The sequence below is a fragment of the Octopus bimaculoides genome, chromosome 24, assembly GCF_046866305.1.
Source record: "Octopus bimaculoides isolate indiv1 chromosome 24, ASM4686630v1, whole genome shotgun sequence".
Taxonomy (NCBI): domain Eukaryota; kingdom Metazoa; phylum Mollusca; class Cephalopoda; order Octopoda; family Octopodidae; genus Octopus; species Octopus bimaculoides.
The window spans coordinates 19,427,026-19,437,025 of NC_142951.1; the positions used below are offsets into that span (position 1 = coordinate 19,427,026).

A 10,000-nucleotide genomic window follows, 5' to 3' on the forward strand; every position below is an offset into this window, starting at 1 on the left:
TTTCATTATCACCCAATTGTAAATATTAAAAATAAATATATGAATAAATAAATAGACGCAGGTATGGCTGTGCGTTTAAGAAGTTTGCTTTACAACCAGTAGTTTCAGGTTCAGTTTCACAACACGGCACCTTGAGCAAGTGCGTTCAACTATAGCCCAAAACAGAACAATGTCCTGTGAAGGAATTTCGTAGACAGAAACAGTGCGGAAGCCAAATATACATACGTACATACACACACACACACACACACACACACACACACACACACACACACACACACACACACACACACACACACACACACATATATATATATATATATATATATATATATATATATGTATGTATGTATGTATGTATATAGATCTCTTTCTCTCACACACACACACACACACACGCAAGCACGGTTTATAGGAAGAAGAAGAAATGCTATATTGTAATGGGCATGTTTTCTTTTTAGTCTAATTGGTAGTGTAAAAGTAAAAGACGTATAAACGGCTTTATCGTGGAATTGAAACTGGTGTCACGTTGTCCCCAAGTTCAATAATCCTTACTGGGATCAACTTAAAAACTCGTTTCAATCATTCACGTATTACAGTAGTAACACTTTTATTGTTAATGGTAGTAGTAGTAGTAGTAGTAGTAGTAGTAGTAGTAGTAGTAGTAGTAGTAGTAGTAGTAGTAGAAGTAGTGTTTTTAGACGGTAGAGGTAGAGTGTGATTTGAAGGAGATCTATTTGCTCTTTCTAACAGATCGCAAACGACCAACAAGAAGTCGAGCCGTTGCTGTTGCTGCTGCTACTGTTCTTGTTCTTGTTGTTTAGCCCCAGATCGAATCTGATCGGAATGGATCTATCGTCAAAAATACAGATACAAGACCACGCTAAGCAGTATCTCCTTTCATTTTCGAAGTCGGCAGTCTTGTGCGTGATTTGAGGGAAACTGACTTGTTTCTAAGTCAAATTACTGTAAAAGTCTTTCCTTGCTTTGCTATTCGCCATAGATGTGGTGGTGGTGGTGGTGGTGGTGGTGACGATAACGGTAGGAATGATGTAATGAATCCGCTATTCGTTGTCTTTCACAACTCATCATCGTGAAGATATTCAACCATAGCTTTAGGCTGTGATAACTTAAACAAATTAAAGTTCACTAGCATCATCGCCGTCACCATCTTTATCATCATCTGCAGCAGCAATATTGCTGGTATTTTACGAGTGAGTGGAGGTGACGGTGGCGTAACTGAACGACAGTAATGAAGGCGCTTGCAGTAATGGCTGCCACGATCTTTTTAATATATCGTCTGCTTTCAATGAATTGTTTAGAGTTGAATTTAAAATATTTCGAAAATAGTTTCGTACTATTCTTTCCAAGGGAATGATATATGGTATAAATAAAATTTCCTTAAATTCTTTCACTGACGTCCTAAGATTTTTTGTTGGTTTTTCGTTTTTTTGCAGCTATTATTGTTTTTACTTGTGTTTTTTCTATTGCATGCAATTCAAGCCAATATGTAACAAAAATAGCGGAGATTTTTTCAATTTTTAATTTTTTAAGGCAAATGCTTTTTTCTTGTTGATGATGCTGTTGCTGCGTTACATTGGTTTGTTGCCGTTCTGATGGTTTCATTTTAGTTTAGTTTTTATTTGTGTTTTTTTTTTTTCCAGTTTTGGTGGACACGGCACTTTATTCACTGCGTGCCTCTTCGCCCCCATCCCACTCCATATCGCTTGCGTTAGAAATTTTTATTTTTTATTTTAATTTTTGCTACAATTGTGATTGTCATAGAATTTGTCATCATCATCATCATCATCATCATCGCCGTCGTCATCCTTGCTGTCGGCTCTTGCTTTTGTTTTGTTTATCCATCGTGTTGTTGTTGTTCAGTTTATCCTCCTTTCTTTCTTTCTTTCCTTTTTCTCTCGTCGCCGTATGAATTCGCGTCCTCACTCATACGTCTCATACGAAAGTATGCACACATCCGACTGCGCATAACGCATGCACCTATGCATCTAGTATACACATACACAGATATATATATATATATATATATATATATATATATATATACATACATGCATACATACATACATACACACACACACACACCAGTGCCGATTCACAAAACCTTGCTTAATTATTCATATTTTAGTTGTTCTTGTTTCTTTTGATATTATTGTTGTTGCTGTTGTTGTTGCTGCTGCTACTGCTGCTGCTGCTGCTGCTGCTGCCGTATATTTCTTTTTTTAATAATTTAATTGAATATCTAATTAAATACTTGTTTATTGATTTTGATTTAACTTAGTCCAAATTAACATTATGACTTTTTATTTGCTGTTGTTGCTGATGTTCATGTTGTTGTTGCTGGTGCGGTTGTTGTTGTTGTTGTTGTTGTTGTTGTTGGTGTTGGTGTTGTTGTTGCTGCTGCCGTCCTTATGATTGTTATTGTTTGTTGTCGTTATTGCTATTTTGTTGTTGTTGTTGTTGTTGTTGTTGATGTTTATTTAATATTTACTTAATTAATTCATCCGTTCCTTCCTTCCTTCATTCTTCCTTCGCCGTATCTGCGCCATGAATTGCTTCCTCCACTTGTTCTGGCTCAATCTCGTCGTCGCAGCCAATCAAATGCAGACTGACGTTCCACAAACGCCTGGCCATATCCCAGTCGCGAACCCTCTTCACGTAGTTCACAGCCTGGTGGTTAATGAACAGTTTGCCGGCGTGGTCGCGGACCTTGTCGGCAACGGCACAGTAGACGATCGTCTGGCAGCCTTGTTCAGGGGTCTTGAACAGAACGCGGGACATAACTCGCAGGAAGTTTCCGGTCATTCCCGGCCAGTTACGGAGAAGATCGGTGTTGACGGCACCTGGAATAGAAAGAAATGAAGATGAGATGTAAAAAACCTGAAAAAACCTGACGATGATGATGGCAAAGAGGAGGAGGCGGAGGAGGAGGATAAATATACATAATTCGGCAGATGAGGTTTGAAGTAACAGAGCAAAGACGTTTTCAGCATTTAATTAATAAGATAGATAGATAGATAGATAGATAGATAGATAGATAGATAGATAGATAGATAGATAGATAAAATTTATTAATAAGGGTAGAAATTGATATTAATCAATTAAAACCAGTGGTCTAGTATATTAAAAAAATCCGAAGATTAAAATTATATTACATACAAAAATAAGAGGAATGACCAGCTAAAGTGGATTCCTATATGCTAGAAATAGATGCCGAATCATCTAACCACGAAAAAATATGTTCGCAGTAAAACTTTAGCGACACAACAGACTGTAAAAGGGCAAAACAAATGAAAAAAAACTAAATAAAAAAACGATTAACCTACGTACCATGGTTTCACCTGTTAAAATTTACATAAGCAAATATCTGCAGGATCATCAGCGTAGTCTGTCGATTTATAAAACATAATTTCCAGAACTAGACACAAGACGTCCACCCGAAAGGGAGCACGTGTAGAGTTCTGCAAATTACATTCAGTGTATCATTTCAAATGTCTTCAATCTGGCGTGCTAAGTCCGGAAATAACTCTGCAGTTAATAAATTTTAATATGCTAGACCACTGGTTTTAATTGATTAATATCAATTTCTACCCTTATTAATAAATTTTAAATAAATTTTAAATAATGACTCAATACTAGAGATAATTATTCAAACGCTGCAAGTGCAACAGGAACGTACCCGGGTGGACAGCAAATGTCCAGATCACTTCAGAATAGTAGCGTCTGTGAAGTTCCAAAGTGAGGATTGCCAAAGCCATCTTACTTCGTGCGTAAGCTCTGTAGATGCCGTAGCTTTCATGCATGGCCAAGTCGTTGAAATCGAGTTTGCCACTCTGGTAAGAATCCGAAATAACGTTGATGATACGGCTGGGTGCATTTTTGTGAAGTTTGTCCACGAGCAACTTGGTCAAGTAGAAATGGCCCAAGTAGTTTACGCCGAAACTCTTCTCGATGTGGTCACTGGTCGTTGATTTAGGGCCCATGTAAGCTGTTAATGATTAGGTAAAAAAACGAACGAAAAAAAACAAGGAAGAAAATGTATGAATATGTTATATTTGAACAAAAATAACAGTAAAAGAAGTGAACGAATAATATTTAGAATATTTTTTAAATACGTAAAAATATTGTGTGTGCGCGCGTGCGCGGCATTTCGTCCGTCTTTACATTCTGAGTTCAAATTCCGAGGTCGACTTATCTTTTCATCCATTTGAGGTTGATAAAATAAGTACCAGTTGAGCGTTGGGGTCGATGTAATCGACTTGACCCCTCCCCCAAAATATCAGGCCTTGTGCCTATAATAGAAATGATTATTATCATAATTATTAGCCAATTGGTTAACCAGTTAACCTATTAAGTAATCGATTGTTTCATTAATCATTCAGTCAGTCAATCAATCAATCAATCAATCACTCAGCTAGATTTGTCAAAGTCTTTTCATTGTCATTTGCGATCTCCTTAATGCCATGCCCTCTCTACTTCAGTACTGTCTGAAGACTGAAAGACAGGCAAATAGACCTGCAGAGAATCTCTCCAGATGAATGCATATATTCAATGTAGCAATTACTTCATCACAAAAACTGTCCTAGAAAATACTTCGACCCCCCACCCCCACCCCGAATTAGTAAACAAGTGAAATCTCAATTGATAGCTGCTACATCTGAGATGCTGCTGCTCATACAGACATACGAGACCGGGCCCCCATTTAAATGTCACCCGATTGATATGAATTAACCCACCAAAACACTCCTCATCCTTTGTGTCCTCTCTATAACTTTTCTACCAGTACTAGGTGGCCACTGCTCGTTGGATCCAACTAGTTTCGTTCCATCTCCACTATGGCACTCACAACTTCCTACTCTCTCCTCCCATTCTGAATATAACATATTATATCTACACCTCCAGGCGCTGCACGAACTATTAAGGCACAGTCTTTCTTCCTTAGACCGTCCGCACTTTCTGAAGGGTACACCATGCACATGCATCACAACCATATGTGCGCGACATGGTGATCTTATATCAAGATAAACACCGCATGACCTTGCAGCTGGGGCCCAGTTCGAATTTTCTTTAGGTTAAGTATCCCATCCTGCTAAAAAGGTCCCTGAATAAGGGTTGTTTAAGGATGTTGAACTCCCATGTTTCCAGAGGTGAATTACTCAAACTCCAAAGAATTCCTCTCAACACATGGCTATGATGCAACTGGCAAGCAAATCTGTGGTATTGAGCAGAATATTTACTGTCGCCCATCTTTTATACCAAGACAAAACAATGTACATGATAACACTTGCAATCAGTTAGGATCAAAAGCCATGAGAGTCACTGCCTAGAACTACATCAGGGCATTTATTATTATTATTATTATTATTATTATTATTATTGTTCAGTAGTTTTATTTTTATTATTATTATTATTATTATTATTATTATTATTATTATTATTATTATTATTATTATTATTATTATCATATTTTAAAAAGGATTGACGTAACTCTTTACGAAGGTAAATTACAGAAATTTCTGAAATTTTGAATTTTCAATCACCTTTTGTTTTGAACTTGACAAAGACAGACGTTCTGTCGAAATATTGTTCAACGAATAAAACATCTATACAATCGAATCGCGCTCTTCGTCTTGACTATTATTATTATTATTATTATTATTATTATTATTATTATTATTATTATTATTATTATTTTTATTATTATTATTATTTTTTTTTTTATTATTATTATTATTATTATTATTATTATTATTATTATTATTATTATTATTCATATACGGGCAAGGAAGAGTTTAACCAAAGAGCTGAGGAGAAGAGAAAATAATACACAGGACGTTAAGGATAATACAGCATCGTGGGTATGGCTTGAGCGAGGTGATTTGAAGCGTACCACCCAAAGCCTGATCATTGGTGCACAAGATCAGGCTGTCGCTACCAATTCAGTGAAGTATAACATCTATAAAACTTCTGACACCCAGAAATGCAGACTCTGTGCAAAGGGTGTGGAAAATGTGACCCACTTGGTAAGTGGATGTGAGAGACTTGCACAATAAGAATAAAAGCGCCACCACGATAAAGTGTGTGTGTACCTTCATTGGCTCTTATGCCGTAAATACCAATATGAAGTAACAAAGAACTGGTATGAGCAAAGTACCAAGTAAAGTTATGCAGGAGGATGGAAAAGTAATGATACGTTGGGACTATGATTTTCAGATGCATCGTGTTGTCGAACACCGTCGGCCGGATATTGTCATATTGAATAAGAGAGACAAATACTGTCAGATCATTGATGTAGCCATACCAAATGACATGAATTTTGTGAGTAAAGAGGTTGAAAAAAATCACCAAGTGTTCCGAATTTAAAGTGGAAATGTCAAGATTGTATGGAATGCGAGAGGGTGATGTAAAAGTGATACCAGTGGTGGTGGGAGCATTGGGTTCAATCCCATTGAAACTTCAAAACTTTTTAAGGCAACTGGAAATCCCATGTAAGATTGATGTCTTGCAAAAGGCAGCCTTATTGGGCACAGCGCATATCTGAAGGAAAGTATTATCTGTCTGAGGTCCTTGTGACTTGACAGATGACTAAAGATTGTGGTGCATTTTTACCTACACTGTGTTACGAAGGAATAATAATAATAATAATAATAATAATAATAATAATAATAATAATAATAATAATAATAATAATAATTCAGGGAGCTTTGCACAGCTTCTAACGCTGGAGATGTACTACAGTGTCAGCTCTTCACTACCAATGAACTAAGGTAACACCCCTTATATTTCGAGCACCTTCCGGAGTATTCGAGCAGTTCCAAGTAGTGCTGGTTTCTGCAAGTGCTCCACCCTTATTGAAGCCCCTATTTGTTCCATGAACTTCCTAAAGTTTTTACTCACTGTTCCCAGGGCTCCGACAATTATTGGTACTACTGCTACCTTCTCCATCGACCACAACAGCTTAACTTCCCAAGCTAACCTGTCATATCTCTGAACTTTTCTTTTTTCCTTGTCGCATACCTTGTTGTCAGCTGGACATACTATGTCTATGATCCAGCATAGTTTGTTTTCTTTCTCAATTAAGACTATGTCTGGCTACTTATTCTCTATCTCATGGTCGCATTGAATCATAAAATCTTATGGCCGCACTGAAGTAGTCATTATTATTATTATTATTATTATTATTATTATTATTATTATTATTAAACGAAGCCCTTACTTACCTGCATTGTTAATTAAGACGTGGAGCTGTGGTTCATTGTAGCAAAACTCCTCAGCAAACTCTTTTACTGAGTGTAAACTGGACAAATCTAGTCTCATGCAGAATACATTCGGGTTCATTGTTTTCTTCCTAATTGCCCTGGCGACGGCATCTCCTTTCTTCATATCTCGGCAGGCCAATATCACCCGGGCTCCCCTCTTGGACAGTTCAGTTGCTGTGGAACGACCGATGCCGCTGTTGCCACCTGGAAAATATGAAATATAAACCTCATTATCATCGTCATCACCACCATCATCATCATCATCATCATCATCATCATTATCATCATCATCATCATCATCATCATCATCATCATCATCATCATCATAATTATTATTATTATTATTATTATTATTATTATTTTATGTTTGACTTTTGTTTTGCATTTGTACAAGTTGGATCCAAGTCTCACCCAGAGACCTCAAGAGACAACAAGTTAGAAGTTCATGTAGGTGTTATGCCTAGGGTACCATATATTTGGATTTGTACAGTTTTGTTCAAGTGAATGTTTAAGAAACCATAAGAAAATTATGTTTGCTTTAAAATTTGAGATCACATAGACAGTATTTTACGTAGGATATGGGCAGTTCCCATGAGCACTATCTTTTGGACTTCAGCCATTTTGGGGTTTCCTGGTATCTGAGCTAGGTAGTAATCAGCCCGTTTCGCTGTCATTCCCAGGGCACCTATGACAATAGGTATTGTTTTCGTCTTCAGATTCCACATTTTGCTCATTTCTATTTCAAGATCTTTATATTTGCTCAGTTTTTGGTAGGTCTTGACAGATACGTTTATATCAATTGGGACAGTCATATCAATGAGGAGGCATGATTTTTGTCTGAAGTCTTTCAGTATGATGTCTGGCCTATTTGCGTCTATCTTTCTGTCAGTTTGAATGGTGAAGTTCCAGAGGAGTGCAATGTGATCATTTTCAAGTACTGGGGGTGGTTTGTGTTCCCACCAGTTTTTATCATGGGGCAAGTCCAGGTTTTTGCATATTACCCAGTGAATATATTGTGCAGCTCTATCATGCCTGTTGAGATACTCTGTAGGCGCAAGCAGACTGCACATGGAGACAACATGATCGATGGTCTCATTTTGTTGTTGGCATATACGACATAATGGGGAGCTGCCGTTCTTTAATATGTTGGCCTGGTAGTTCTTTGTAGGTAGGCATTGATCTTGGGCTGCTATGATAAACCCCTCTGTTTCTGATTTCAATCCAGAGGCCATTAACCATTGGTGGGTAAGGGCTTTGTCAATATCTGCATTATTCGCTCTCTTTGGGTATTTGCCATTGAGAGGTTTTCCATGCCATTTTTCAGTCATAATAGCTAAGGCAGCAATTTTAGCACGGGTTTTCAAGCGCTTAGCTTTTTCTGTAGGTGTTTCTAGTTCGTCTAATTCTTGAATTTGTTGCAATTGGAATTCACTTAGATATTCCTTTGCCTGTTTTGTTACTGAGTAAGATGCTTTCTTGCTTTCATATTTTAAGACAAGTTTTAGCATCCAGTCCTCAGAGTTTTTCATATAGGTGTCTAGGCCAATTGTGGCTACCTTCATTGATAATGCCAGATGTAGTAGTCCTCGACCTCCCTCTTTTCTTGGCAGATAAAGACGTTCTATATCTGCCTTAGGGTGCATTCTATGCATTGTCAACAGTTTTCGTATTTTTCTGTCAACATTACATATTTCAGTAATTGACCAGTTAACGATGTTGAAACTGTAAGTCACGACTGGTATGGCTAGAGCATTGATCGCTTCGATCCTGTTTCTCGCGTTCAGCTCTGTCTTCAGTATTGCTCTCACCCTGCGATAACATTCTCTTCTGATCCTTTCCCTCATCACTGAGTGCTTGATATTGTCCCCTTCAATTACCCCTAGGTATTTGTAGCTCTCCGCTGGTTCTAACTCTTTTATGACATTTTGCTGGTCAAGGTTCACATTAGATGTATTTGTCATTTTTTATTATTATTATTATTATTATTATTATTATTATTATTATTATTATTATTATTATTATTATTATTATTATTATTATTATTATCATCATCTCATCATCATCATTATGGTAGTGCATGTTAATTTAGTTAGCAGGTATTCTATCTTGAGGTTTGATGGCAATGAGCCTCCTCAAATCTCAAGCACCGTTCTTAAAATTCTAGCAGAATACCGGATGGTGCTTTTCTGCATGTTGACAACGCAAACTTCAATTCCAGTTTCTTTCAGTCTTTTAGGTAACAGTTTGGGTGTTGTGCCAAATACACCAATTACTACAGCAATAGTTGTTGTCTTGGTCTTCCACACGATTCTCATAACTGATCAAACCTCTTCAACCCTTTCTTCTGGATAATATTATTATTGTTGTTGCTGCTGTCGTCGTGTTGTTGTTGTTATTGTTAGTGTTGTTTTTCCAGGTGCTGATGTTGTGATTTAGGGAGTTTGGTTGCTTTATACAACATTTCTAGCACATCATTTTACTCGTTGTTGCTGTTGTTCTTGATGTCCTTTTTGCCGCTTTTTCTATCGTCCTGTCGTTAATGCCGATCCTGGAAATATTGTTGGCCTTGTTATAGGTGTTGTTGCCGTTGAAGGTGATCATCGTGGTCGTCGTGGTGTCCAACGCAGGTAATAGTAGATCATGCCGACATATAATCGGAAGCATTCCAGCCAGGACCACTTCGCCTTCTTAAGGATATATTTAGACCTCCTTTATTCAAA

General features: G+C 37.2%; 1 protein-coding gene across 1 annotated transcript in view; it reads right to left on the bottom strand.

Moving 5' to 3' along the window:
* Positions 1 to 2,158: 2,158 nt before the first annotated feature.
* LOC106883220 (retinol dehydrogenase 12) overlaps positions 2,159 to 10,000 on the bottom strand; it is a 56,903-nt gene continuing 49,061 nt past the window's right edge. Inside the window, exons 2-4 of the mRNA XM_089341321.1 lie at positions 7,242 to 7,484; positions 3,701 to 4,009; positions 2,159 to 2,864 (exon numbers count right to left, since the gene is read on the bottom strand). Coding sequence (XP_089197447.1) covers positions 2,542 to 2,864; positions 3,701 to 4,009; positions 7,242 to 7,484 — 875 coding nt within the window. The 3' untranslated portion in view covers positions 2,159 to 2,541. The remainder of the gene's footprint in view (positions 2,865 to 3,700; positions 4,010 to 7,241; positions 7,485 to 10,000) is intronic.